The sequence below is a fragment of the Ammospiza nelsoni genome, chromosome 2 (assembly GCF_027579445.1).
Source record: "Ammospiza nelsoni isolate bAmmNel1 chromosome 2, bAmmNel1.pri, whole genome shotgun sequence".
In the NCBI taxonomy this organism is placed as follows: Eukaryota; Metazoa; Chordata; class Aves; order Passeriformes; family Passerellidae; genus Ammospiza; species Ammospiza nelsoni.
In genome coordinates this window covers 93923146-93945451 of record NC_080634.1, presented here as the reverse complement: position 1 = coordinate 93945451, position 22306 = coordinate 93923146, and the positions used below count along the sequence as shown (strand labels likewise).

The window sequence follows — 22306 nt, the reverse complement described above, 5'->3', positions numbered from 1 at the left end:
ATAGTTTAGCTCCTCAGTCTGAAGAAGAATAAAAGACTGGAACACTCCTCAGCTGGAGCAGGGGCAACTGTAGGTGTTACATTAAATAAACTCTTTCAAGGCTGTTGGCTCTGCAGTAATTACTGGCAAAAAAGGACAAAGAAATCTGAATGAAGCACTTACAAAGTAACTTGGTAGTCTTTAGAAACACAGCAGACCAGTAGAAGAGATTCAAATGACATTTCATCCAAGCAAGGGAGGCTGGAGAAAAAGAAGACCCTGCCTGTTATGCCAGGAAGTATTGAAACCTGTGATCTGGTCAATCACTTTTAGTTAATTCAGGCTGAAGAGCCTTACTACAAAACTTCACAGCAGCGTGAGAAATGCTTCTCTAGCATGAAGCTGACACAGGTTATGAAAGAAACAGAATAGGGCAAGTTAGTAACTAAATTAAGCTTTAAGAACTAATTGATGTGGAGGTTTTTTTGCTTTGTTTTGTTGGTTTTTTTGGGGGGAGGGATTTTAAGGAGAGGCTAGATTGCAATTGCTGGGGGAGGAAGCAAGCTGTTTGGGGAAGACTTGAAAGTACAGGGAGCTGGATTGTGGCAATATTGGGCTAAACTGGAGAAGAGGCAATCAAACTGAGAGGCGTATGTTTGTTTTCATCTATCTTTTACTACTTTTCAGCCATGAGCAATAATGGAAAAGGAAGGGGAGGGTGAAGCTTTTCCCCTACTGCTGAGTACTTGATCTGGGTGTCACCTCAGGCTAATCCGTGTGTGGGGATATCACACATCCCAGATGAGGGAGCCTGGAGAGCAGCTGCCAGGACCTCTTCTGTGTGGCACATACTTTCTCAAAGAAAAATTTATTGAGTTTGAGGAGATACTGAGGACTAGATGGAGATTTGGTAAATTATTATATTAATTAAACAAGGCATAATTTTGATGGAACTATTCTATTAACTGCTCCTGCACATCTGAAAGCTTCTTCAGTCTGTTATGAATGAACCTTGCCCATATGCAAGGCTTTGTATGAGTGTTTTGAGTGTCAAGTTTTTAAGAAGAAAAACTTTGATTTTTTTGTTTCCCTCCGTCCTCCATGTATTTGCTAAGTTCTCTGTATTCCTTGAGATTGTGAATCTAGAAACAATTTTCTCCTTGTGAAAGAGTGAGGTGTTGCCAAAAGCAGAATACTGCCATCTCTGCTTATGAATCCCAGTTTCAAATCCCAGATGCTTTACATAATAAAGCCTAACTGGGCTGATTACCAAGAGAACTCAGTCATTCAGGGAAATAAAAGGGAAAATCCCTTTTTTTTCATGGAGGAAGCACTCGTGCCAAGAGGAGGTTGAAATGTTAAAAATGCATTTTCTGTTTGGATCTTTCATATCAACTGTCCTCTTTCCCTCTTCTTTCCCTTTGATTTAAGACTGGGGATCAGTGGGTGCAGTGGGTGTATGTGGCACTTTTTGGTAGGATCTGAGAGGACCTAAATTTATAAAAACCACGTTCAATGGGTCTCTTCCCTCTCTGCAGGAGTCCAGCTTAGGTAAGTCTCCCTGGCTATGTTTGCAGTGTCTTTGGAGAGCACTGGTGCCTGGGCGCTGCATTTCTCAGCCCGCCCACCGGGTCTATAGAGTTCTGGGGATGTCGTGGGTGGGGCCATGCAGGCTCGGCTGCCTGGTGCCGACCCTGCGGCATCTCTAAAAGCTGTAAGGGATGTTTGGCAGGGCATTCAGCTGCACAGGCACAACTGTGCATCCATATGCTCTGCCTCCTCCCTCTGCCACAAGCGATGGGGCAGGGTCCGTGCAAAGCGGCGGCAGGGAAACCTCGCTGTGTTTCCATTTCTTGTAGTCCTGCTTTATAGTCAATGCAGACTTTTCCTGATGCTGCAGCCACTCTTAGGCTCCATGGGTTAAACTGGAAGCCCTTTTGTGGGTTGGTAATGGTCTGAAAAATAAGAAATAGAGCATTGATTTCGGTGGTCAGTTTTCTGTGGGTGGAGGGGGAGTTGCTGGTGGAGACAGGGATTTCTGCAGGGGTTCCTGCAGCTGTTCAATATAATCCTGAATGAACTGGAAATGGAAAAAAGCGTAGAAAGAGAAAATTTGCAAGTGTGTGAAAATACTTATTCAAATAGTAGAATTCAGTGCTGAGTGCAAACTGATGGAGGATAAATTGGTGGTGCTAAGTAAGTGATCAGTAGGGAAGGTGAAATTAATTGCTTGTACAAGTGATGCAGATGAGAAAAGAAAATGATGTTACCCTCACTGAGAGACCTTGACTGGCTGTGAGTAGTTCCCTGCAAACAGCAGCAGCTCCCTTGGCATTCAGTGTTGGTCCAAAAGGCAAACAAAACATTACAAACCCCTGAGAGGGTATATGAGAACAACAAAATCCTTATGTCTCTGAGTAATCTCTGCTCTGCCTGCTTCTGGAGTACCATGTCCAGTTTTGTTCCCTTTGTTAGAGTAGAATTAGTGTACGTGGAGGAATGGAGCAGGCGGTCAGAGGTATGGGCTTGCTTTTATACAAATAGGAACTAATTAGTGTAGGAAATTTTCTGTCTGGAAAACAGGCAATTGGAGGAGACATAATATCACCTACAGTGGCAGTCTGTGTAGTCATGAATGGATTGGGGATGTGAAAAGAGAGTGTTTATTTCCTGTAGGGTTTTTTGGGTTTGTTTGTTTTTGTGGGTTTTTTTTTTTTTCTTTTCCACTGCTTCACAAAAGAGAAACTGGGGCACACAGAAAACTTCCAGGAAGGTAGTTTAAGCAAAACCAGTTTTTCACACAGCACATAGTTAAATTTTTGGACCCACTGATAGCTGGCATTACAAAGATTAACATAAAGTTAGCAGAGAAATCTTTACGTATATTGTTGAAAGTATCATTTGCTCAAGCAAAACTGATTATATGATTATATGTTAATGACTTATGATTACCAGTCTGGCCCCCCCCACGTCATGGAATAGCTGTGTGTTACTTCTGAAACATTTTCAAAGTAGCCACCATTTCTTGAAAAACTAAGTCAACATATTTGGGTGAAACTGTTTGGAAATAAAATATGTGTGATGCTGCTGTGTTTGAACAGGATTTGCTGAAGACTACAGCCCAAATCAGAGTAAAGTAGAGAACTGAGGGAAAAAATAATGTTGTTGGAGCTTTCAAATCTAATAGAAGTTTAGAAAAAAGTCAATACAAATCAGGTCAAATATTATACCCATGCAGCAATGGAAATCGATTGATTAAATTAAATACATTTGTGCCTCTCTTATTATCTTTGCAGTTTCACTGAAATAGACCAGTAGACAAAAAATGTTTCCAATGCATTTTTAACTTCTAAGACAGAACTGAAAGGCTGTGCACTCCTCAAATTTCTTTATGAATTCCTCTGTTGCAGCAGGGGCTTGCCTGGGACTGGTGAAGATATTTTGCTGAAGACAATACATTAGCAGAAGTTAAAAATCAGAATTCCAGAAGCAGCTTGAATTTTTAATTAAAAAAATAATCGTATTGTATCTGAAAAATTACACCATGTCCTATTGTATTTACAGACTCTAAGTTCTAGAACTGGGCATCAGTCCTTTTACTATAAAATTCTAATTAGGCATGAAATGTGTAGGACTGAAATGGCATGTTTAATTCCATACCATGGTTGTCATGATGATCTGAAGGGGTGTGGGGATCAAGTTAAAACTTAAAGAGTGAAAACTGCAGTAGCTCTTCCCTGAGATACAGTCATGTTGTATTTTCAGGACTGTTTTGATTCCATGCATAGCTCATGGTCACATACTGGATTGCTTCACGTTGCAAGAAAGCTCAGTTGGGTTTTCCTGTTAAGAGTTTATTTTAGTTAGTTTAAGGTCTGTTTCTTTAGTCTGACTCACGGTTGTTCATGAAGCCATGGATGATCCTGTGTCAAACCAGCAGAGATCATAATCCCATATTTGGTTAAGTATCTTGAAATAATCTCTGTTTCGTTCAGTAGAGAAGCTATGCCAAAGCTTCTTACTCAGGAAGACAAGGCTGCCTGATTTCCATGAATGAAAATGATTAAACAAGTACATGATTACAAATAACCTACTTTTAGGTAAACTAACTTTCAGCCCAGCTAACTGAACCTTTCATGTGGGTGCTGTGGTTATGCTTTGCATGTTTGGAATTTGTTTGAAGGTGTAGAAAGTATATACAAAGTGGCATTGTTGGTGTAACTGAAGTTTAGCTAATGTATTTGGGTTCTCCATTCATTTTGCACAAGTGTAAGTTATTATATGCTTGTGATTCTGAAAGTTGGCTGGTTGATGTGGTAAAATTCTTCACTACTTTTTGTCTTCCTTTTTGTTATTTCACTGAGAAACTCAATGGAAAGATGGACTTGGATATATGGGAAGCTTAAGCAGTCTGCTGATTCTCCAAGGAAAACATGAAATTACTATTGAATTGAGTCAGGATAGTCAGGGAAATCTGGGATTGAACTGTCATCTTCTCTTGGAGCAGGTGCTTATGAATGAGTATGTTTGCTGCACTTCTTGCTGCACCAGGAAACAGTATAATCTAACAAGTGAGCTTTGCTGTTCTGCATATGCAAAAATGCCTTAGGCCTTTAGCTTGCTGCAGTAACAAATCCCATTGGCTGTCTGGCATCTGGAGTTCTCGCTGGGCTGTCTGTGGGTGCAATATGGTCACACAACTTTTGTTTGATGATGAGCCTCAGCTATCCCAGTGCACCTGCAGAGATCTCTCATGCATTTGCTCCTCCTGGGTCACCACCAGGATGCCAAGAGCCTGGTCTGGTAATCATGGTCTTGCTGCCCATCACTTGTTCCTTTGCATAAATGCAGTCTCAAATGGTAGTCACGTAAATTACTTTTTGCATACAAAGTGACTACAGATCCTGTTTTTCAGTGGTAATATTTTGTTATGGAAAAGCTTGACTGAAGACTTCATTTTGTCATTTCTATTAATATTGAAATGGAAGCATGTATGGCTCTAGTCATATCTAATACATGGAGCTGCTGTGGGCCTGTCCTACTTTGAGTGGAAATAATGTGAATTAATGTAGCAAATGAATTATCTCAATTAATTTTATTGGCAGAGGAAGCCTAAATAATTTGACGGGTTCTCTTAAAAACTTTTTTTAGTTCATGTCCTTTCTAATGATATTGTTGAGAGTAATGAACAACTCATTACAGGTGTCCACTTATTTACCTCTGGGAGGCTGCTATTTTTACCTGCTGTATGCAATCTGTTGAAAAGAATCTTTTTCTTAAATAACACAGCACACTCCTTTTAAACATAATGAAAAAACCTCTCTTTTTCTTTCAGCCATGTACATTTCGTTAATGTTGGTTAAAAATTAGGATAAAACCAATGGGATGATTAGAGGACGGGGGAACTCAGCAAAATTCAGCATCAGCAAAACCCTGCAACAATGAGATTAGTAGGCATCAAGATGATCTTTGGAAATAAAAAGTGTTAAAAGCATCATAGTTTCAATCTTGTAAAACAGTCTGTATAAAGGCAGTGGAACTCAATTATGAGGTGCAGCTGTATAGAGAAGCGTTGTACGGCTTTCAGTCTTGTAGGTTTTTCTGTGTCCCTGGAAGTTTTCCAGTGGTACTGTACCCTCTGTAGTAAGTGGAAGTTTATGAGGTTTGGTTTTCCTGGGTGCCTTCTGCAGCAGTTCTGCTGCCGTACCCCTTGAGGGGTCCACAGATCCCGACTCTGAAACCCCTTTGCCTAAGGTGGGAATACAGTTGCTGTGGAAATACAGATTTCACATAGTTATAATACTGCTGTGGCACAACATTTAAACCGACTCCTCCAAAGATTCCAAAAGACGGCTGCGTTTAAAGGAAATCTGAAGTCCTTAACCTTCAAAAATGACCGGTCCAGACCGAAGTGGGCTGGTGAGAGCGGGATCTCCTTGGCGTTGTCAGTGGGAAGGTGTTTTCCTTCCAAGCTGCCCGTCGTGGCCGCAGTCTGGCAGGGAGGTGGAGGAGCCCCGGCGTTCACGTGAGTGAGGCTGGGGCGTTCTGCGAGCGCGGCTGCTCCCGCGGGATGCGGCGCTGCCTTCCCAGCCCTTCCCTTCCCTTCCCAGCGCCTCGCAGCGATCGCGGCTGGCTGCGGCCACACGGGCAGCGGCAGAGAAGTTGGGAGCGCTCCTGCTGCCACCAGCACTCCCGCCCCGGCTGTCCCCGCCTCGGCCAGGCTCTGCCGGCAGGGAACGTGGGCTCCTGCCTCCCTTTGTGCCGAGGGGAGCCGTGCGGAGCGATTGAAATGCAGGGCTGCGAGGCGCTGCTGTAGCGGGCTGCTCTGGGGCTTTTTCCCTTCTGCCTCCTTTAATCCTTGAGCAGGGGGGGCAGGCTTGCTGTGGATTCTTTTTGTTTTATCTGAGAATGAGATGCTGGCTGAAAATTGAAGAAATGGCCCTAGAAGAATTGATGCAAAGATTAAATGCGGTTTCCCAGTGCGCTGGTAGGAGGAGCTGCTGGTCTTAAATAATGTGTTGTGTGGATGCTGTTAGTGATTTTGTGGGATTTACAGAAAATCCTGGCAATCCGACTAGCTTTCTTTATGCATGCTCTCATTAATAGGAAAGAGAACATTAAGAGCTTTTGTCAGCAGGTTAAACTTTCATTGATATTAACACTAATTAACATTTTTTAGTGCTTAGTTATTCCTGAAGCATGCTTTAGAACATCATTTTGAGTAGCTGTTAGCCCAGTCATGTACTCCAAATGGGTCTTGATTCCTTTTTTATCTGACTCGGCTGTACCTAAATTGGGGGAATTACAGATTTGTCTTGTGAAATGGGTCTGATATGGAGCAGTGAAAAGCTGAGCTGACTGTAAGCCAGTATTTTGGGTGGCTCTAAATTGCACTTCCATGAGAATGAAGAGTTGTGTGAATTAATCGTGGTCAATGTAGTTTTACATCTGTATGGATTAAAAATTAGAGCAGACCTTCTAAAATGCTTTCAGCACTGTAGAAATACTATGAAAATTTCTGAGATTGTTTTATTTGTTGAAAATGTAAATGCTTGTGTGTTCAAAACTAGAACTAAGAAGCAGTGCAGAATGAGGTGATCTTTGATTAGATCTAGAAGAGTTATCCTGGCTATTGCTCATGCAGAGAATGTGAACATATTTCAGAATAAAAAGTTACCTGGAAAGACAAGAGAGATGGTTTTTGCATCCTTTGAAACTGTTTGGTTTGCCATTTATTCCTGGTTGACGGATGACAGAAGTGTTGCATCTTCTTGTCACGTGAGACAAAACAGTGATTTGAAAATACAAACTATTATGTGGTATTACTCATTGCAGTATAAAAACTTGGAATTTATCTTCCCCTTTTCCTAGTCTGCTGTTTCCTAAGGGTGACTTTTTCATCTTTTTCAATTTCCATGTGGTGGAAGCAGATAATTAGCAAGATGGCTGATGCTGTAGGCTGATGAATACACAGATTAAAAGACAAATATGGAATGAACATGTCAGCTGCCTCTGTTTTCTTGGATAGGGAAAAAATATATTTTACCTTCTTAACAACATTTTTTTTGGGGGGAAACAAGATTTGATCTGACAAGAACAAGCATTAAATTACAAGTAAAGATCACATACACATTTTTTTCTCCTTCCTTGTTTTTCCTGTTGATTATCTTCCTATTTTCAAAACATGTCTTTATTAAATATCTTGATATTTATTTCATTTCCTGTTTTGGTTTTCTGAATGCTGAAGAAGAAAGCCAAACTGATATTTGCTAGGGCATACTGTCTGTTGCAGTTTATTTTAGTAATTTGTACATTACTTTTTCCACTCCCATGAAAATGCTGATCTATTTTTTTTTTTTGTGGCAAGATAAATTTTAAGAATGTGTGCTGTTGGTTGGGAAAGTGGGAGCCTTTTCTTCCTGAGCTGAAGGAGAGGGAGGCTCCAGAGTGGGAGGTTTGTCTGTGACACTGCCTGTCTCTCAGCTGTGCAGCTGCAGGTACACTGTGACCTTCATGTGAGCCACCAGCAGCTCCAAATGCTGTTTGCATACTTGCTGGCAGCTCTGACCATGTGCTGATTTTTAGCTTGTTAAACTTGCATATTTACAGAAAAAAAAAGAAAAAAGAAAAAAAGAAAAGGCAGACTTTACAGGCAATTTCATACTCGTGATTTAGCTGGTCCCTCTCCTCCCCCTTCTTTTTCTTCCTCTCTGTTATAATCTTTATGCAGGTATTCTCAGGCCACAGGCAGTGCAGCCACTGGTTGTATTTATAGGTGACTGTTTCAGGTTTCCTTTTTCTCTCCCCCTGTCCCTCCCTTGCTGCTTTCAGGTTGCTCAGTTTCTCTGTGGCTGTCTCCCATTCTTGGGCTGTACACTGTCCTTGGGTCTGATTATCCTCTGTCTGCCTTCACAGCCCTTCTGTTGGTTCAAAAATCTTTTGTAAGCAAAGATTTCCTTAACAGCCCAAGATCATGCTCTGACTTTTTCAATAGCTCTGTGCTCAGGAGTAATTGAAATGCAGAGGTTCCCCTGGCTTCCCCCTGGCACAGCTGCCCACCTTCAGGCATCAGGGGATTTTCTCCTTTGTAGGATTCTAGGGAAAAAAAACCCAAACCTGTTCTTCTTCCTCAGCTAGTTGTTTTTTTTTCGTTTTCCTCTGAATTATGCTGCAGGCAGGCAGAGATTTATCCCAGGTAGTTTTAAGTTTTTGAGTCAGAAGAGGAATTCTAAAACCCTTGTGTGCTGAACAGAGAGAAGGGAGGGGCATGTTAAGAAGGGAAGTCCTTCCACCTTCTGAGGTGTGCTGGTTGTTCCTGGGGGCCAGGGAGCCTGGAGCAGCTCAGCTCCCAGCCTGGCATCTCCCAGTGCCTGAGGTTGGAGTGGTGAGTCTGGGTGTGTCTGTAATCTTTCACTGTTCTACCAGAACAGCCTTTGTGCCTCTGGCTGCTTTCCCACTGGCAAGTTCCCTGTGTCAGTGTGGCACTCACACAACATTTCTGGGCTACTCATCCCTCATTGCCACACCTGCACCTGCCTTAGAGATCCTGCTCCCTCTGCTCTGACCAAACTCTGCTTTACTGACATTCCCAGCCCCCATGGTAAGTTATGACCTCTCTTACTCTCATAGCAATGTGTGATCCTCTCACTGATCCCTCGAGTGCCTTCCTGTGCCACATTTCACAAATCTGGACAGCTTTCTCTAGCAAAGCTTTGATTGATTATTTCTTGTCTTCCTCACCTTCACCTTATTCTCCAACACCTTACATTATCTTCTCCTTCTGGATATACTTAGCTGCCAAAATCATGCTCCCTAGTCTGAAATTATTATCTGCTTCATGTTCCAGCTCTGACTCCTGCTCCACAGTTCAAAATCGCGTTGTGCCCTACACTTTCCCAACAACTGTAAAGGGTGTTCCCATGGCATCTTCTTTTATTTTTTCCCAGATATGCTCCTCAGTCTTCCCAGCCACTTTCCCTCTATCAAATGGCCACCTGAACTTGGATGACAAGACTAATTGCTTTTGCTGTTCTCATATAAATCCATAAAAGGCAGAAATAATTTAAAGAAATTCTCTGGTTGGGTTTTTTTTCCTCATTAGAATTTTGGAGTTATTTCAGAAAAAAAACCTGTGAAATCATTATCAATAGTGAAAAACAAACCCCTATTTTTTCCATGTCTATTGTTTTGATGGATTATGGCATAATTTCTCTTTATTTGGATGTAGTTTTTATTTTTCTTCTTCTTTTTCAGTTCTGTTGCTATGTTAAATTCAACCCTCTTCCACAAATTTCTCTTTATGGGCAGGACTTCCCCTCCCATAGAGCAGTAGCTCAGAGGTTGAAGCCTGAGATGATAAACAGCTCTGACCTGAGACCTCATGGATTGTCCAGATCACTGACTGCTGTGGGGATTGTGCTTAGGTCTCCCTTTGCTCTGACTGACACACAAACAGTGTTAAGGCACCAGCTCTCAGTGTCAGCCACTTCCCTACATTTGCATCATTTGGAAGCCTTGCAGTGGCGTGTTTAGGTCGTGCAAACAGGCAATACAAATCTGACATTCCCAGCCTTAAGCTTGTGGAAGTCCCACTATAATGGTTTCTTTCCACCTTGGAAAAGTGCCACTATAGCAGCTACCATCTGTTTCCTCTCCTCAAACACAATTTTAATGCTCTGCAGAAAGAAGAAACATCTGCAAACCAAAGAAGGAAAACATGTGGTTCCTCAGTAAATCTGTGTGCAGTGCTGGTGTTTTAAGTGCAGGTAATGTCCCATAGCCATTTCAGTCACTTTTCAGTAGCTCTGCATTTTCAGTCTTAGTCACAGTTTGGGCCCAAACTTTACATTACCTTTCCCTGGCTTTCTGTTCTTGACAGGCAGGCTTTTGAAGCTTTGAAGGCTGGCTCACCTGTCTTGACAAATCAGACACAGATGTGGGAGGAAGGAACTCACACACCGTCTCCAAGTACCCAGAATCACTGGGGTGAGTTAGATTATTCCAAGGACAGGAACATCCTCAGGCGTACTGAAGGGACATTTTAAAGTTGTGGGCAGCTTGGAAGGACCTGTTCTGTGTGTCCTGTCCTCCCCATTCCTACGCTCTAGTGAGCTTGCCTGCTCTTTCTTACCCTTGTAGCCTCTGTCCTTGGTTCGTTTGATTTTCAACTTTGGGAACTCAAAAAGTCTTTCTCCATGTGGCAGAGTGCTCTGTATGCTTCTGTTAATTTGGCAAGCAGGCAGGTCTGAGCATGAAGGCATTAATTTACTACTTGGCAACTTAGTCAGCTTTCTATGTAGCTGGTAGAGTTGGAGAGGTCCATGTGAGAGCTCTGAATCTGCAGGATGTGGGCACTCCACTGCACCCAGGTGCCTTTAGTGGTAGTGGGGAATGCCTCTGCTGGTATTAACTTGCTTTGCCCTTTGTTTCAGCTTTCCTGCTGAAAGTAGAAAAAGCAGGCATGCCCTTACTAACATGAAGTTTAAAATTTTAAAAGTAAGGGTGGATGCTGCAGTTGAACAGACACAAGCATTTAGGAGTGCATTGCTCATATTTTCTGTGAGGATGGCACTGTCACTGAACCTGGGAGGACCTGCATGGCATCCATTTCTTGTCATATTCTAGCCTAAACCAAACTCTTTCTTTTGCTACTGAAACAGCTGAATCTAGTGAAACTAGTGGGAGTAAGTTCAGAGATGGCAACAGAATTGTCCTTATTAAAAGGTGCTGGCTGCCTTTTTGGGAATCTGAAAAAAAAAAAAAAAATTTGATCAACATTAATGTTGATTACATTTTTTAAACCAAACTATTATTGCTTGAATATTGTGTCCCAAAACACTTCATCACAATAGGGATTTTTTTTTTACATACAACTTCCCCCCCCTTCCAAAAAAACCCCAGCTATCACTGACTTCATATCCAAAAATAGATATTAAACAGTAAATGATGGCACATTTAGAAGGCTTTTCGGGGGATTGTGGGGTGCATATTTGCCAGTCTCCTCTTCAGTTTATGGACTTTGAGTATATATACTTAAAGCTTGCAGAGCTGGGAGAGCCCTGCTGGGATTTAAGTGCTTAGTGATATGAAAGAAGAAAAAAGCCTTTTCCTTTGATGTGTTTTTATAACCATGGTGTGTCAGAATATTTTCTTGGCAGGAGTGCCTGGCACAGCTGCCTGCCACACTTCCAACCCCAGAGAGCCAAGCTGCAAGATTACCTCGTGCATATCAAATGACAGGGAACCTCTGCAGAGAAGGAGCAGCACAGAGCAGGGACAGTGTCTGCATGTAACACAGGCTGAGCTGTCTTCAAGGTGTTTGCTCTAAGCTGATGTGTAGGCCAAAATCTGGGAGTAGGAGGCATTTGGGTCATCACTTTTTCATTTAATGAAGATCAAGCCAGCTACTTGAGATTTTGTTGTTTGTGTGTCAGCTCTGACAACTCCTTAAAGTTTTCAGTATCTGAAGCACTCCATTTCAGCTGGAAGATTGAATCTGCTATTTTCAATATCTGGCTTAGTTCCACTGTTTCTTTTGTCTTGTCCCATTAAATAGCAGCTCTCATTTTGGACAGAAAGAACAGGATCTTGAATGCTTTTATATGGATAAATCATCTGTAGGTCTCCTGAGTTAACCCTGCAATACTGTGTTAGCTATTTTGACCTCTCTCCAGTTACTTATCCCCACAACTACATAGCTCAAGCATGAGCCACTTGGCTCAGCACACACAGGAATGCAGCTTTGTGGTGATGCAAACTGTCTGGAAGTCCAGCCCTTAACACTGCCTTTAACAAGGCATGGGTGCAGCCTTCTCATGCCTTGTGGAATAGTCAGCCTAAGCACACAGTCCTGGGTGCAGGTAGAGATGGAATCATTATCTTGGAGGTTGAGTTCTCACACAGAGCGGGCAGTTTTGGACAATAGATCCCCTTAATTACAGCAGTCTTGGGTGTTAGTTATATCCTCAGTCTGCCTTAGCTGTTTTTTTTTTTTTTTTTTTTGGTGGCTTTTGAGTTTTTGTAATAATGCTTTAAATTGAGTTGTGGTGTTCCAGGGGCATGGAGCTGGCTGTTGGGCTTCCCACATGGTTCCCTGGAGCAGCAGGGAGCAGGACACAATGAAACCCTTGCTGCAATGAAGAAATGTTAAACTTGGTCACACAAAGGTGTAACAGGCTGTGAGTTTCAGCAAGGGAGAAAGCTGAAATGGAAGAGCCTTGTGATAGCCAAATGTTTCTACCTTCATGTGAAGGTTGATGGTGCTTGAGCTTGGTAGGAGCCAGTGTGAGGGTCCCTTAGGCATTTAAACCCCTTTGAGGACACAGGGCAAGGCAGACTCCTAGTAGAATGTGGCACTCAAATTGTGGTGAGCTGATAAAGCACAGTGCAGCATGGTACTGCAAGGTTTTGAAGATTTTGGTGTGTAATTCTGCTTGGCAGCAGTCAGCCTTTTTGAAATTGATAATCTGGGCAAACAGGTATTTGGCAAGTTGAGAACTGCACTGCTGTGCAATAAGTAAGCTCCTGTTTTTCACCTGTGCTGTTACTTCAGGGCTGTGCATGCTGTCACCCTTCCTGTGCTTGAGGCATTTGCTAAGTGACAGTTTTACTAAAAGTCTTTCTGCCTTCAGCATTTCATGTGGCAGGCAGAAAATTTGCACTGAGAAGTGACTGTCCTAGTTCTTTTAAAGTCTCAATTCTTGTTGAGCCAGAAATGTATCTTCCTTTTCTTTCAATTCCTGCCTATCATCTGATGGATTTAAAGGGAGGGTGGCTTTGCATATGAAACACCAAGATAATTTATATAAATAGCGATTGATGAGAATACACATAGCTGATTTTAAAAATTACACTTCAGGCTACAGCCTTCATAGTTAAAAATATCAAAAGATAAATTGCAGCCTTTTTTGTAAACACTCCTATGTCTGCCTTCTGGGATGAACAAAGGTATTTCCCTTGGTCACTATTTTGTCCTGGTCTGCTGGTTTTCTCTCCAGTAACCCTATGGTTAGGTTAGCTAACCATACTTAGCTGGTCATTTGAGGTTACCCCATGTCATATGCCTTGTGTTTGAACAAGAGCTTTGTAAAACCAGTCTTGTATCAGCTTTTGGCCCATGAACCACATGAACCAGTGTGTTGTGTGACTGGTTTGTTTCCTCTTTCTGCGTTTACCTTGCGTGTGTCATGGCAGGCACGATGCCTGCTGAAGCAACTGCTGTGAAAGGCCCTGCCAAGCTGAAATGTTCTTTCTGGCTCTGTATCCTGCTCCTGTGGAATACTTATAATTGAATTGGTTGTTCTCTATTTGCATTATCTTAACATTTGCAATTTTCAGATTCACTGCAGTGAAGAGAGTCATTTAGTAATTCATGTGGTGAGGTGAAAGCTGAGTGGGTTGTTCTGATTCCCTGTCTGCCCCCGAGAAGTGCCTGAGCTCTCAGGTGTCTCAGGTGTGGGAGGGAGGACACAATTTACCCATCTTGTATCCTCTTGTTAATACATACATGAATTCCTCTCTCCAAACACTGGGTAATTCTTCTCTGGCTTTTGTTTTCCATCTCCAGCTGAGTCTGGAACTTGGTTGTTATTACCAAATGGATTTGTAAAAGGAAGTTTGATGCTTTCTCACTTGGGATTTCACTTTTTTGAGACACTTTACTCAGCCTTCAGCATGTTTGTAATGGCAAAGTACATTTATATAAAATACTCTATTCTTGTTATAATACTTTAAAAACAAAACAAAATTAAAGGTCTCACCCTAACATTCAGTGAAATAAAGTAGATAAGAAAGGATGTTTATGTTTGGGAAAGGAATTTTTCCAGCTTACTTTGAGAACTGTTGACAATGGGAGAAGGGGAAAGATGGGCTAAGGGAGCAAAACAGGTATGTTTGGTTATGCAGCTTGGATGAGAACAAAAACTGGCAGAAATGAGATATAAAAAAGTTCCCTGGATGTTTTGCTCATAGATGGGCATTTAGTAGGACATGAAGCTGGGTCTGCATAATATACTGTCTGAAAAATAATAACTTTATGTTCAGTAGTTAGGATGGAATATGACCTACATTCACAGAATCAGAAGAGTGATGAAAATTCATCATCATTACTTTATTCATGCTTGAGTATATGCTAGGCTCTACTTATGAGATAGCTCCAGTCTGCTCAGGACCCAGACATTTACTGTGTTCCTGACACAGGTGGTTTTGTTGAGGACAGCCACAGTCAAAAATTCCATTTCTGGGTTTTGTGCAACAGCTGCTGAGGCTGTAAGTGACCTGTGGGATGTACATTGGAGTTCTGATATTAAAGATTTGAAGGTAAAGAGAGGCAAAGAGCATCTGAGTGCACTGGAGGGATCAAAAGGAAGTCATCAAAGTTGTTGATGGTTTTCAAAATGCTGCCAACAGTGACAGGAAAAAAAAAAAAAGGACCTTTCCACATCAGATAATTCACTTGTGAAGTAAAGGTAAGAAAAAAATACAAACCAACACATAGCTTTTTAAGCTTTCTAATTCCGTACTTTCATCATTTCCTTCTGCTGAGTCTCCTCAGTACTTCCTACTCCCAGCTCATGCTTTACTTGCCTTTCAAGGTCATTGCAATCTGCATCTGACTTCAGTGCCATCATTGTTTCAAAGTCAATTCCTTTGAAAATTGTATACCTGAATTTCTTTGAGACCACAAAGCCTGGAGCAGGAGAGGGATATTAATAGAAACTGCTTCTCTCTGTTGTTATATGAAGACAGAAGATGAATTATTTCAGTGTGGCAGTGGGAGGTGTTTTTCAAAGCAATTGTTTACATTTTTGATCTAACGGGAATTAAATAGGTCTGGGTGGTGCAGAGAGCTGCCATAATTTTGCAGAAGGAGAGTAAAGGTGCACATTAAATGCTACATTGCTAATTTTGCAAGGTGTGCTTAGCAATTATCCAAGTTAAAGTAGTGCTAACAGTTCCCACTCAGCCTTCAGGAAATCAGGAGGAAACTTTGCAGCATCCTACCACATGCCTTTTAAAACATGGAAACAGAACAATTACTCAGAGCTGTATTTGATACTCTCTTTAAACACCCTTGAACCCCACAGTGATTCTTTTGAGACAATGGTCTAGGGCTGAATTCAGTTAAGACTCTGCTTGACATTCATGTGACACTGCAGGGAATTCTTATTGGAGATGGTGGGAAGAGACAGGATTTCAATTTTATCCCCAAAGGAGGGTAAGAGTTTAGAGATCCAAGAGTAGCTGGAAGGGAAATGCAGGTATTTGAGACAGGCCTGATGTGTGACTGCCAAGGCAGGAAGGGGTGTGGGTGTTACCCTTTGGCACTTGGATTGCAGAGGAGCCCCTCCTGTTCCCCCACATTCCCTCATGAGTTCCTCTCCCATCCTTTCCCATCAAGTAGCTCCTGACTTTCTGCACGTGGCCATTCCCTGAGCTGCAGTGTGGCTGGTGGCTCTCTGGTGTGCATCCTGCCTGAGAAGGAAAGCAGGAGCAGGCAGTGCTGTAAGAGAGGAGCCTTCCCACTCACTCAGTATCACCACCCTGGACCAGCAGTCTCGCTGGTTTGACAACCAGTCTGCAAGTTTCCCTGACATGTGAGACATGTGATGCATGGCTGGTACAGAGAGCTAGACCTGTGTCCTTAAATAGCAACAAATGTACTTTATAATATTCAATTTTAGAGATGCTCATGGAAGAAAAGGCAGCAAGACATGTACAACTACTCTCTTTCCTAACCCTTTTTCCTGCTCCCTGCTCCTGGCAGCAGATCAGCTGTGGGTTGGCCTTACAGGAGGTATTTTTACTCATTAGGCTCTGTGGGGTTCTCACAAGCCTTGCTACCTGTGTGCTGCTCTCCTGTGCAGGCAGCAGGGCCACGCTGAGTGCTGTGCTGGGGGTGTGCAGATCTTGTTTCTCCACACACCCTGACCCATAGCCTGCCTGGGATTGCAGGGGCTGCCCTGTCCGTCAGGGCCCCTTCATCCCATTGGGATCAGCGTGCTTCACAAGCAGCTGCTCTGGCTACAATGTACTGGAGTTTAAAAGTACTCCAGAAAAAGCTGTTAGAAGTGTCTGGGTTGATATTATGGCATCATTAATGCTGGAGACCTCAGACTTTGAAAATCATCAATGCATTGGTAATTGCAGAAGGAAGAACTTGTTTCTAACTATTTATGCCTTAGAAAGGAATTTTGAGGGTCAAAGCCTGGTTTTAAAATGTATTGCTAATAACACATTAAGCAATGAATTAGTAAGTTATTAAGCTATGAATAAATGAAATTGTGTTTGTTTTAAAGGCTGGTCATTTGCTCTGCTCCATTTTTTGTACAGCCTGCCAAGCCTTTCACTGGTGAGCTATACTGCTGTGGACAGATCCCTGCCTCGAGTAACTTGTTATCTGTATTTGACACAGCAGAAAAGGAAACATCTGACAAGCGTGGTGGAATTGATGAGGGAGCGAGGGAGGGAGGAACATTCCCAGCAGAAATAAGGTCAGGCACATCGCTGCACGGCGCTGCCAGTGGGCTCCAAGCAGTGTTTCTGTTTGGGAGGAGAAGGGGGGTGTGCCCCATGGTGTCTCTTGGCAGGTCTGGTTCTCTGCTGGCAGAGGTGAGAGTCTGGCTGTGGCTCCTGCCCAGCTCAGCCACCTGGTTTCCTTTCCTAGAGGTGAGGAGAGGTGGGAGGGCAGGGAGCAGGGCAAGGCAGAGCTTGGCACCTGTGCATCTCCTCCCTGATAAAGCCAGGGCACGGCAGGGTGGAGCCAGGGAAGCAGCAGCGCCCGCCTCGTGTGGAGGCAGCCTGGCAGGGTCTGCGTAAACTCTGATATCCAGGGCTGCTGCTGGTCTTGGTCTTCACCTTAGGCTGCTTTTATCAGCAAGCAACCAATGCTATGTTATCAACAGTAAAGACATGAAATAGCATTTTTGCTCTAATGTTTTAGTTTCCATCTTTGTCTCTTTTTCCCCCTATACTTTAAAAAATTGTTTGAAAAATGATGTAAAATATCCCATTTCGCCATACTTGATGCAGAGTTGTGGGTTTATATGGTGTAGAGTCAACACTTGGTGAGCTTATTGGGTTCTGACAGCTGTTAGATGTCCAGTCAACAGAACTGCAGTTTCCAAAAACAAAAGTTTCTAAGGTCAAGCAGCAGTTTGATTGTTATTAATAAAACAGGTTGCTGTTACCTAATAAATTATACCATTTAAAAAACCCCAAACAAACACAAAACCCAACAGAAACTGTTTTTAATAAAGTTTTTGATTTTTTAAGGTTTTTCAAAACAGTCATCCCAAACCACTTTCTAAGCACATACTTATTTCTCTCCCTTGCCTTTGGCTTCCCATGGTTTCTCTTGTGTCAGGTGAGAGATGGGCACCTTGCAGTGGTTTGAACCAATAAACTGGTGGCTGATTAAATGGAAATTTGCCTTTTTTGTTTGTTTTAAGGACAGAGAATTATGCTCACTGTCATGTCTGCAGCCTGCCCTGCCTCATCCTGAGGTCATTTGATTTGAGCTGGTACCAGGGCAAGAGTGAGAACACATGGCCATGGCACTGGAGGAGCAGGGCTGGGGCATGACTGCTCCTTCACTAGCAGTCTACAGTTAATTAAGAGGAGAAATGGTGAAACTCCTGTGACCATCTCCCATAATTTGTGTTTCCTGGATAACTGAATCAAGTACAATCATCTCTTTAGAAGTTTACTGTCTTGGTTAACTTCAGATGTGAAATGGGTGTTGAATGTTATGGCTGCTGGTTTGCTGACTGGCAGAGCAGAGAGAAACTGCCTGGTCTGTTCATTACCTTACTGCAGGTACTTGATTTCTGCAGAGATCTGCCCATTAAGCCCCATTTCTCAACTGAGTCTTTTCACTTCTTGGTGCATGCTTCTGTCAAGATTTAATTGAATTTTGAACTCACCAGTCATCCTGGAGTTCACTTCAGTAGGTGTAGTATAGTATCAGGCTCCAAGTCTTCCATGTTGTGTGAAATAGAAAGATTTCAGTTCATTCTGTCTCATGCCTGTAACTAATTTCAAGGTGTGATATCTGCACACAGTTTGTTTTCACACAAGATTTTATTTGATTGTTATGAAAGGTAGAAATAGTTATATTTTTTGTACCACTTACCCAAACTCTTAATTTTTTCACACCTCTTAAAACAAATACATGATGTGTTAAGTAATATTTTACTTTGAAGACCAAAACTGTGTAGTTAGAAATTACAGGGAAATTCAGATTCTAGTATGTGTAAACCAGTACCAGAATTTCTTCAAGTGCCACATTTTTTTACTCACCTTGTGAGTAAATAGGATAGAAGTGCAACCAGTGACTGACTTAGACTCTCTTCCTTTGCATTTTCTTCTTGCACTATATCTAAAGAAACAAATGTGATGGGATGGCGATCTGGGAAGACACAAGGCTGAAAGCTGAGTGTGCACATTGAGTCTAAAAAGTGACACTTTGTTGTGACTTTCATTTTTCTTTCTTTCTGTGGTTCAGTTTATCAATTTACAGATTTGCCTTAGCTGAGTCCAAAATAAGAGAAAAAGGTTTGCTTAAACTAGAGACAAAATATACATGATATTAGTATTTTATGTGAGACACTTTTTTTGATTTTTACAAGCCATCTGTTGAGAGCTTCAAATACTGTTAAGATTTGCTATTTGTCCAAAAAACCCATTGTTGTGGCAGCTATTTGCTGTTTTTCTAGCCTTAAGATGAAACATAAGATGCTTGTCTTTTCATTTAGAAGTCTATATTCATAGCAACTTCTTTTTCAGTTCTAATTTATTAATCTTAAATGTTATCTGAGAACATTTTGATAATTTGCTGGTTATTAACTTTTATTATAAATTTATAATATTTGCAAAGTTAATCTGAGATGTGTATTTTTATACTTCGTGTCTGCTATCAATTCTTGTGTTGCAGTTTGATGAGAATATATTCAAGCTCTTGAACTTCATTTTTCAGTTGGAAAAGTGCCTTAAATCATGGAATTGAGGCATGAGATTTATTCTGAAAAGGAAACAAGATACATCTAGGTTTGTCTGACTGCCCAGTGTTTGCTTCTTTGAGGCCTTGTGGTTTTTGCTCTGTCTGTGATAAGATCACGAAAGAGTAGGTCTCTCACCCAAGGCTTTGTGTCTTATGCTTTATTAAAAATTGCACCCCATAAAGCATAAAAACTTGTCCAAAAGTAATTGTTATTTCTTATTATGATTTCTTGTTTGCAGATGTACACTCCCCCACTATCCCTGCCTGCATGCTAGGCAGCATTTCTGTATCGATGCAATATGAACAGGATGATCCCAAGTGTTCCTCACCCCATTTCCTCCGAGATGCTACCACAAAGCAGCTACTCCAAGTGAAGGATCAGTCCCCAGCACGGAGCAGGAAGCACAGGAGCATTCTGGCAAAGCCAGGAGCAGTTTCCTTTGCATGGCAGAGGTGCTTTCTCCTCTCCTCAGAGTCCTGAGAGGTTACCTCTCATCCTGGCCTCTGCTCCTGTTACTGCTGTCCTAAACAGCTCCCTCCTCGGGTTTCTGGCCTGATGCTGCACCCAGCCTCACACCACACCTCCTCCCCTCCAGTGCCTGTATCTCCTCTGCCCTCACTCCTTTCAGTCCCCAGTACCAAGTTCCTTTCCTTCCACAAGCCTCCTTTCACTGAAGTTGACTCTGTCCAGCCTCCTTTTCCATTTTGCTGCAGTCTCACTGACCAGCCTTCCCCAGGCTGTGGGCTGGTGTGCACTCTGTGCCAGCAGCCCCCTGTTCTCTGCAGGGGATCCTTCTACCTCCCACACCTGGTGGTTTTTCTGCCACTGAGAGGAGGCAGGGGCTTGCATCAAGGAAAGGAGTGAGCTGCACACCAGAATGTGTGTTTCTGGGAGCTGTGGCAAGCTCCAAGGCTACAGATGCTTTAATCCCTTCACTTGCTCTCATTCCACCAAAGCCTATGTGCTGAACACCCTTTGGATAGAAAATGACCTCCTGGCTGTGATGGAGCTACTTGTAAGTGCTCAAAGGGGTTCCTGCTAGGAGAACCTAAAGTCAGGGACATGCCAGAAGAGTTTGTCAGAAACAGAGGGCAGAAGAATGCTAATACAGTGTGGATAAGAGATGTGTCTGCTTGTTAGGACGTGGAGGAAGCAGATCCTAAGTCTTTACTGCTGATGAATGAAGATTGCATCACCCAGCACCTAACAATAAATGCTACTTTTGGAGGTCCTTTGTTGGAAGGGCCCCCTTCAGAAAAGAAAGGAGATCTTGTTCTGCCAATCCTTTAATGACTATGTCTCTCTGTGTGCATTCAGGGGAAGGGGGGGTTCAGACAGCCAGATGAATTTTAACAGAAGGTCTTTGTGTAAAATATGTGCACAATAAGAAAGAAATATATTTTAAATCAGTTTTCAAGAAGAATGTGAAGTTATGGGGGGTGGGGGGGAAGTGTAGTGGTATTTTGCTCTGCTTTGTAGTTTCTGTGTAGAAAATACTCAGAGCATGGTGCTTCAAAACTATTTCCATTTTCCAAACCTATTTTTGGTTAAATTTTATTTGAAGGAAGTTGTTCAGCTGCATGTATAAGGCAGTAAATACATTTAGAAAGGTTGAATTTTGAGGAATTCTGTTTGCTGTCCTTGTCTTCATCATGTGTAGAGGTTATTTGAAGTTGTATAAAAATTCAGCAGTTTAATATTAGTTCTTTATTTCTTGAGCACCAAAATAAAATGATGCAATCTTTTATTCAAGTAAACTGAATAGGGTTGGTAATTGGAGTCTTGAGGACTTAGGATTTGTTTGTTTAATAGCACTGTCCACCCATTACAAATGAATTTTTAATTTATTCTCCCACTCTATGATAACCTAATCACCTGCCAACACTTGACAGTTCTGCACACTTCTGATTTATTCAATTCCATTTTCTAAAACATGGAACAGGGTTTTAATTGCCTTTTGTGAAGAATTTTGCCAGCAGGGCAATGGAGCCTCATTCCTTCATTTGCAGACAGAAACTGCTTAATCTGATAGCTCTGAAGTTTGTACAAACTTTGGATCTACCTTAAATACATTTGCTTTAGCCTTTTTTTATGTCTGAAAAAATTAACACAAACTTGAAGATTACTTTTCTGTCCTTAGACAAAGGACTTAGGCTGTCATGCCTATTGTTTTTGTACTTTCCAACAACTGTTAAATATATGATGCACCATTTATCTGCCTGCATGTGTGTACAACTTGTAAATAATTTAATGTTTTACTTTACCACTTGGCCTCTTCGCATAACTCTAAAATGAGGAAGATAAAATTCTGCTAAATTATTAATCCACTAGGAAATTGAAACAACCGACATAAATTAGGCATGGAAAATGGTTCCCTTTTCCTCTGTGGGAATCAAAGCAGTGAACACAACTGAATAACAGCAAGGGAGCTAAATGGATCAGATGATTATAGAATAATTTAGATTGGAAAGGGCTTCTCTGAGTATCATCTTGTCCAACCACCAGCTCAAAGCTAATCTGCTTCTTAGAGACATGCTTGGTTGAGTCTTGAATGCCTCCAACAGCAGAGATGATCCAGGATAGAGGGGTTCAGGAGTCTCCTGTGTCCATAGGTACAGAGACAGGGCACATCAAATCTGTTGCCTGGCTGGCTGGTGGATTTTGGTGGTATTCTGCAGTGTTAGAAGCTTTCCTGCAGGTTAAAACCTTTGCAGCAAGGTGTAGAGGTGCTCCAGTGCCATTGTGGCAGAACAGAAAATTTTGCAGCTCACTCTAAATGGATCAAGACACACTGACTCTATGATGGCTTCTAGGTCTTGCAACTTAAA

At 42.0% G+C, this 22306-nt stretch overlaps 1 protein-coding gene across 7 annotated transcripts in view; it reads left to right on the top strand.

Moving 5' to 3' along the window:
* Positions 1-22306, top strand: part of MCF2L (MCF.2 cell line derived transforming sequence like) — a 145710-nt gene that overhangs the window by 16563 nt on the left and 106841 nt on the right. For 2 of the 7 annotated variants that reach the window (XM_059492336.1, XM_059492273.1), the window contains exon 1: positions 6373-6466. The exons of the other annotated variants lie outside the window; for them this stretch is intronic. In XM_059492336.1, coding sequence (XP_059348319.1) covers positions 6388-6466 — 79 coding nt within the window. In that variant the 5' untranslated portion in view covers positions 6373-6387. Of the gene's footprint in view, positions 1-6372; positions 6467-22306 lie in introns of those variants that run through there. 7 annotated transcript variants of the gene reach the window in all.